Source organism: Medicago truncatula, chromosome 3, assembly GCF_003473485.1.
Source record: "Medicago truncatula cultivar Jemalong A17 chromosome 3, MtrunA17r5.0-ANR, whole genome shotgun sequence".
In the NCBI taxonomy this organism is placed as follows: domain Eukaryota; kingdom Viridiplantae; phylum Streptophyta; class Magnoliopsida; order Fabales; family Fabaceae; genus Medicago; species Medicago truncatula.
This window is the reverse complement of record NC_053044.1, coordinates 12,331,692-12,339,689: the sequence shown is the minus strand read 5'-3', so window position 1 is coordinate 12,339,689 and position 7,998 is coordinate 12,331,692. Positions and strand designations below refer to the sequence as shown.

The 7,998-nt window shown below is 31.5% G+C and overlaps 1 protein-coding gene across 1 annotated transcript; it reads right to left on the bottom strand.

The window, feature by feature from the left end:
• Window positions 1–164: 164 nt before the first annotated feature.
• On the bottom strand, window positions 165–7,689 carry LOC11409831 (type-1 glutamine synthetase 1). The gene is made up of 10 exons (XM_003599549.4): window positions 7,489–7,689; window positions 6,855–7,027; window positions 6,449–6,569; window positions 5,350–5,402; window positions 5,057–5,186; window positions 3,325–3,470; window positions 1,663–1,851; window positions 1,267–1,493; window positions 941–1,077; window positions 165–518 (listed from the first exon to the last, which is right to left on the bottom strand). Exons 1-10 carry the CDS (start codon window positions 7,672–7,674, stop codon window positions 456–458), a joined length of 1,425 nt encoding a protein of 474 aa, XP_003599597.1. The 5' UTR covers window positions 7,675–7,689; the 3' UTR covers window positions 165–455.
• Between the last annotated feature and the right edge of the window lie 309 nt (window positions 7,690–7,998).

Below are 7,998 nucleotides of genomic sequence, written 5' to 3'. Positions count from 1 at the left end.
TTTGAAGAGTTTATCATTGGTGGCATTAACAGAAGCAAATTAGCTTCAATGATTTATGGAGTAAGTAGGAACAAGGGAGAAGGAATTAGCTTCCATGATTTATTTGTTTTAATAATTACTAATTGTTATGCATTGTTAAAGAAAAAATGAATATCTAAAAAATATAAACAAAAGAAAATTGTATGTGTCCTTGTTCTTCGAGTATTGATCAATTTCAGTCTGGCATGACAATAAACATAGTAGTTTGACATCAAAACAGTCTTGCCTCACAAATTACACACAATGATAGTTTACTTTCCTAATTACAAAATAAACAGAAAAATTAAAGTGAAAAAGGAATTTTTTTTAAACGAATAACAATAAATTTCTATTTGAAAAATTCATCAAAACAATCTTGCCCAAGAAAATAAGACAACCAATAGTTTGACATCTCAAGTCACATTAATTCGTCGAAATCAATAGCGGTGGATGAGTTGCTTGTATGCGTCCTTGTTCTTCGAGTATTGATCAATTTCAGCCTTGCATCACAAGTAACATATTAATGAAGCATCAGAATTATTAGTTTGGTTGAGAGAACCATGTAAAGATGAAAGGGGGTGGTGGAAAAATTTAGGACTTTATACATAAACTCCGGAGGATTTTTAAGGAACTCAATTACCTTATAGAAAATTGATTTAGTAAAAACAAAAATTAAAGACAAACTCTAGTTTTCTTTTATTTATTCAATGGATGATAATCATACAATTCATAATCAACCTTCACTAAATAGACTTAGATATACGTACAACTTAAAATATGAGTAGTCTGATTTTCATTACGATCAAGAAGTGCAATTATTGGATAGTGCCCAAAAATCTACCCAAGTGTTAAAAGCAACATACAAATTTAATTTCATCTAAGTTAAAATATGGCGTACAACAAAACAATTCAAAATATTTACCTTTCCAATTGCTTCTATGATAGTTAGCAACTTCTGACCGATAAATTCATCAAAGAAATCAGTCTTATGGAGAGCTTCCAAAGATTCTGAGAGTGATTTTGGCAATCTCTGAAGGTTGTCTAGATTTGGATCTATGTCTGTTTCATACATAAAATATGAAGTTCATTATTCAATTAAATATTTTATACAAATTCTAAAATTGTAAGAACCAAAAAAATATTATGCAATCATAATACAAATCAGCAAAAGAACCATAAAAGAGCAGTGCCAACGAAAATGGTAGCAGATTAGAAAGGGAAAAAGACTTATAGTTTATATTATCTTACCAATAGGCTCAGGAAGAGAAAGATGTCGACGAAGGCCATCAATGCCAGCAGCAATTGTAGCAGCTAAGCCCAAGTATGGGTTTGCAGTACCATCAAATGGTTTAAACTCAAAATTACTCACTAAACCACCGGGAATTCCAGGTGAACAAGTTCGCAATGGAGCATTCCTATTTTCATTTCCCCATAACAAGTATGAACCCCATGTGGTCGGGTTCAACCTATCATAACTGCAATCAAATTAAGATACATAATTTGTTTTCCGACCTCAAGGGATGGATTGAAGAGTTAGTGTTTATAAATTACCCTTAACCTCGACTCTCAAATAATATGGAAATTTTTTGTGTATGAAGACAACATTAATATTTAGAAGAATGAGTGGTCATAGAGAATAGAAACCTGATAGGAAGTGGTGCTACAAATGGCAAAATAGAAGGAAGATGGTGTAGAATTCCAGCCATGAATTCTTTCCCCAAAGTTGATATTCCATACTTTGATGATTCATCAGATGACATAAATACATTTTGGCCATTCTGCCACAAGCTTAGATGCACATGGCATCCAGATCCCACATCATCTAATGTGTACCTTCAATAGTACAACATAACATTGTTATTATGCACTTCAAATTGTTTACTTATGTGTTATATAAAGGATGAAATAGGAGTTTATCAACTCTAACAATGTGTTTGCGACTAGGATTTTGAAGGGTTATGTAGGGAAATACTTTGAGGGCTAAGTCTATATTTGAATATATAATTTGATATTTTAAAAGCTTTTAAAAAAACATGATACCATATAATATCAAGTTGTTCTTTTAATTTTATTTTAAAATATCAAATATTTATCAAAATATGATCCAAAGTCTTCTCCTTCAAAAGCCAACTCTGAAACACACCTTTGAGTAGACAAAGTAGTTTTTTCATGGATCAATTTTTTTTTGTTACAGGACAATTTCTCTGAGTGTGTGAGATTTTATTAGCATTTATTGTTTCGATTGATGATATAATAACAAATGGAAAAGAATAAAGATAGGTTGACACTCTTGTACACTCCCCTCTGTACCACTCTGGAAAATTTCAGTTAATTAAATATATGGTCTGTGTGATCATATTTTTTCAATGAGTAGTGATACCCATACAACCTCATGTGGCATACATACTTATACCACCAACTACAATTGTGACATTTGTTCTGATGGTCCCCACAAACAAAAAAAACTCAAAAAATAATTCTCTCACTCTCTCTCTCTCTTCCGTCTCTTTCTTTCACCATCTCTTCTCCCTCTTTCCTCATCTATTCCAAATTCTAACAATTCCAATCTTCATCATCTTTTCCTTACCATCACTTAAACCAGAAAATGATAGAAACAACAACAATCTTCATCTTCAATAATTCCAATTTCATCCTTATCCATCCAGAAAAATTCATCAAACCCAAAATTCTCTCAAATCCAATCCTAGCTCTTATTCTCTCCAATCTCCTTCACTGTTTTCAAAACAGCATAATAATCACTATCAACAACTCTTTAAGATCTCCTGATTTTCAAAAACACAAACTTGATATTAATCTCAAAAGCATCTGCTCTGTTGTTGTTGCAAAGTTTCAAAATAGAATTTGGTTCTGGATAGCTGTGAAAAGATGAAATCTTGGATTTGTTATGAATATGGGACACATAGAATTTGATTTTGTTTTTTTGTTTTTTTAATATTTAAAGAAATTGTTGATGAGGGTGGCGCTGACAGCGGATATGTGGTGGTGAGAGAGAGGGAAATTGTTGTGTTTAGAGAGAGAAAGGAGAAGAGGACAATGAAAGAGAAAATGGTAAAATACCTAAATTATCCCTGCCACATAAGGGGTGTACACAAGTGGTATAAAAAAAGGTGGTCTACCAATATTTATCCTTTTTCAATTGCATGACCATATTTAGAAGCTGAAAAATATGGTCACACAATTAAAATGCGCGTTACCACTATTTTTCCACATAGTTAACCAAATAAATTTTGAAAAAAAAAATGTCAACTATTGCTGAATTGAAAAATAATTGAACATGGCACTTACTTTGGAATAAAAGTTGCAAGCAAGCCATGTTTTCTAGCAATTGCCCTAACAGCTTCACGTGTATATACTAAGTTGTCAGCAGCTTTGGTACAAATGGTATGACCCAAAACCAGCTCAAATTGACCTTTTCCGGTTTCCACATGCAACTGCAATTAAAATAATTCAGAGAATGGGTCACATGTATTAGAAATCATGCTCCAAATCATATTCACCAAAGAAATAGAAAGTATTGAATCTCATACACTCCTAATAATGCAAAGGAATTTTTTTAACAAACATAAATTAACATCGTCATATCATGTATTTAAGTGTTTTATCAAGCTGTTTAGTAACTTTATTTTACGTTTTTAAATGGTTTCACGGTGAGTTACTCATGGTTTTGGGAAAAATAGGTATTATACTAAATATAGTCTTTTCATATCATTCTATTTCCCTGACCAGAAGACTCTATAGGTGTAAGTCTCTTTTTGGTAGAGTTTACCGAGGTATTAGAGTTGTTACATTGAAGAAATTATGAGCCGACTTTACATGGGAGATTTCTGTCCCAAGTCAGAAGACATGTATATCAAAAGAGAAAATGCTTGGAAACTTCAAAAATTGAGAGCAAAACGGAGAAACTCTCCTCACCATGTGTGAGGCGCATGACAACTTTTGAACCCTCTAAACTTACGTCAACACGATAATAACAATTTGACAACACATTAATGAAGGTCATGTGTGAGGCACATGGATTCTTAGGTGGTGTATGTGCGGCGAAAAAAAAGGCTATAAAGACCTAATTTCAACCATGACTGGGGGATCCAAATCTTGACGTCCTTGATGCGTAAAGTGAGATCTAACAACCCCAAAGTGGCATTTTCAAGTCTTAGAAACAATTTTGAAGATCTACCTCATAGTTGTTCATGTATATTTCTCTTACCCTTTGAATATGTTATTGGTTATCGTTATCATGTGTAACTAGACTCTCATAGTTGAGAATTAAATGTTCGATGAACCTTTATGATATAGTTGGAAACATGTGATCAATTGAGTCCATTTATGGTACAACTTAAACTATATTTTTAATGTATCTTGTTTTTAAGGTGTTTCAACTTCTAATCATCTTTGAACATATTCTAGGTTATAGCTAGCTATTAATACTTGGCTTTGTAACCTAACCGAGATATATTACTCCCTCTAGTTCTTATTATAAGAAACTATTGACTTTTTAAATTCATTAAATAAGTAATGTATCTCGGTATAAATATAGACTAGATACATCACTTGCCATTTTGAACGTCTAGAACATTCCTTCCTTCTTTCACACGATTTTTATGCTAGCTTTTACAACTCATCATTAGTACATATCACTCTTGCTTACATGTCTTTATGTCACTGACCATGTTACCTTATACCTACTTCTCATTAGCTACCCTAACCTCTCTTTTGAAACATGAACATCTATTTAAACCATGTGATCAAAGTATCTACCCCTATCACTATCACGCTCTCTCACTAAAAATGCCCTGATCTAAAACCTATATCCTTTTCCATCCAAATTTTTTTTCCAAGTCCATCATTCCACATACGGATAACACATTAATGATGATCAAACAGAATCAGACTTTATTACTTGTGTGATTTGGTGCACTTGTTAAATTATCCATCATAAATCCAATGTAAATCAAACAGAATCAGTCTTAATTACAAGTAATCTAGTTAATCAACTTAAGAACTCCTTAGTGCTTTTTACCTGTTCTACTGGAATGCCCATAGAATGCAAAGCATAAGTAACTTCACGAAGTATTGGGGAAGCAACATCAAATGCGGACGAGCAACCATAAGGACTCGAGTCAAATTGTATCCATTCTTCTTTCCCTTCCCTGTATTATTTTTTCATGTTTGAAAAGAGAAATACTAAGGTCGCACATTTTAACACACATTATCAACTTATTTTATTTGTTTTACTGTGGAAACCGGCATGATACTAGAAATGACATGATAAGTTTCACTAATCGAATGACAATATAATATTGTATGACATACCTCATTGTGCTCTTCAAGAGAAAAAACTCAATCTCAAATCCTGCATTCACGACCTAGAAGCAGACTATAAATTAACAATTTTGCTATTTGAATAAGTAAAATTATTGGACAACCTATGCATTAACAATATATGTTGACAACACCGTTCAACAATCAAATTTAATTGCTTACTTGTTTGAACTGCGTTAACCTTCTAAAATTTTGATGTAAAAGTTGTCGAAAATACCAAAATTATTTTTTAGGCTTAAATGCTCTTTTGGTCCTTTAACTATTTAATTGGTATCGCTTTGGTCCCTTAACTAAAAAGAAGATTGTTTGAGGATTTTATGTTTTTTTTTAGTCTTGTTTTGGTCTCTTCTGTTAGGTTTCCGTTAGTTTTAATAAAAAAACGTTAAGTGTGGACACGTGTCACCTTGTCATTGGCTCTGAGATTATTTTTTTTTTACAAAAAAAAATTAATTTTTTTTTACAAAAAAAAATTAATTTTTTTTAAATATATAAATTTTATTTTTTTTGTAAAAAATTCTCAGAACCAATGACAAGATGACACGTGTTAACTCTGGGACACGTGTCACTTTGTCATTGGCTTTGGGATTTTTTTTAAAAAATATATATATTTAAAAAAAATAATAATTTTCTTTTGTAAAAAAAAAAAAAAAAAAACTCAGAGCCAATGACAAGGTGACACGTGTCCAGGAGTTAACTTTTTTTTAAAACCCTAACGGAAACCTACTAGAAGGGACCAAAACGAGACTAAAAAAAAAGTTAAAATCCTCAAACAATCTTTTTTTTAATTAAGGGACCAAAGCGATACCAATTAAATAGTTAAGGGACTAAAAGAACATTTAAGCCTATTTTTTATAAGTTAAACAACACAGTGATATCCAAACTCGTGGTTAATGAAGTTACACAGGGTAATGAGTTTCCACATGAGTATTACTATTAACTATCTACTAAATGTAATAAACCATATAACTGAACTGCATTAACCACTTCAATAGTTCTCTATTTTCATATCGTTCAAAAATCTTTAGTGAATAAAACACCATAGTACAACATCCTTAATAAAAAAAAATTAAAAAAAAACTATGCAGCATACCAAGTCAAATTCATCTTTGAGAATTTTGGTAACTCTTCTAAAGGCTTCTCTTGGGCAATATTCCCAAGCTTGACCAGGTTTAACATTCAGATCACCTAAAACCATTTCATCTTGTTTGCACCTACAGTTGATTACTTTATTATAATTTAGTCTGTCTTTTCTAAGAAAATCTACGTTAAAGATGATATCATTAAGAAAGAAACTAGAAAGACTATAAATAAGGTCATAGTCAAACTCAAAATTAGTACGATAATTAAAAATGAGCACATTACTTAATTTCATACATATTCAAAATTGAAATTGAGATTTATTTCAAAGCAACTTTTTTTTTAATACATATGACACATTTTATGTAACGGAGGAGTAAAAAACTTAAATATAATTATTTCAATAAAAAACTGTGTACCAAGGAATTGTCCTTATAGTAGACAAATCTGGTGCTACTCTTGCATCACCGACTAACCCTAGACCAGAGCCAGGTGCAGGTCTATCTAAAACAGAAGTCATTACGATACTTACAAATGCTAAACCAATCCCATTCTTCTTAACAACATCATAGAAATGCTTTCTAGGAATAGCCTGAAACAAAATATGACATAACCTCAGAACATATTAATAAAATATAAAAGATTTTTCTTAAAAAAAAATATAAAAAGATTTAATATGTGTTTTTTCCTAATTTTTATAAGAATTAAAAACATATTTAAAAGAAATTTGTAAACTACAATGATACAGTTTACACGTGGCTGTGTTGATATTTTATGTAGAATTCATGTTTAAACAACCCTCACGAGATATTCTCCTTATCCATGTTTTTTTTTTTAAATAACCTATTGACTGGAACTTACACATTTAAATACGGAGAAGTGTGGTGTCCAGAGTTTGAACCCAAATCCCTATATATATTATCCAATATTCTTGTCAATTGAGCTAAACTCACCAGAACTATCCTTATGTGTTTATTTAAGTATAGGTTATTCTATTGGCCAATAAAAAAATAAAAAAAATTAAATGAAAGAAACAAAGTAAAGGAAACTCACACGACATCTGTGTTGTCCTGAAATATTAACCCATAATATACGAACAAATGAAACATTATCACTCTCTAACTCATCCACCAGTTCAACCTCTTTCACTGCTTTGCTCAACTCAATCAAATCCATTCTCTCAATGGGAGTGCTCTCATAGTCAAACTCCTTCACCCACTTATATAGAGCATCTCTCATGCTTTGAGGATTAGTGAGTAAAATATAAAAAAGAATACAACGTTAAAGTAGTGCGTTGGATACGTAAAATTATATATATTTTATCCAATTTCGGAAAGTGTGTGAAGATTTGGAGGGTGCGTGAAGATTTGGGATATGGACACGTAATATTATACTATATACCAGCGGAGAGACCAACATTCATGTATTGTCTTTTTGCTATTTTCGACGTGTTCGGTAAAAAGAAGCTATAAGTTAGCTGATAGTTCAACAAGCTATAAACTAGCTTTTTTGTGTTACCAAACACAGCCTTTATTGCGTCAATGCTTGTAAAGTATGAACGAT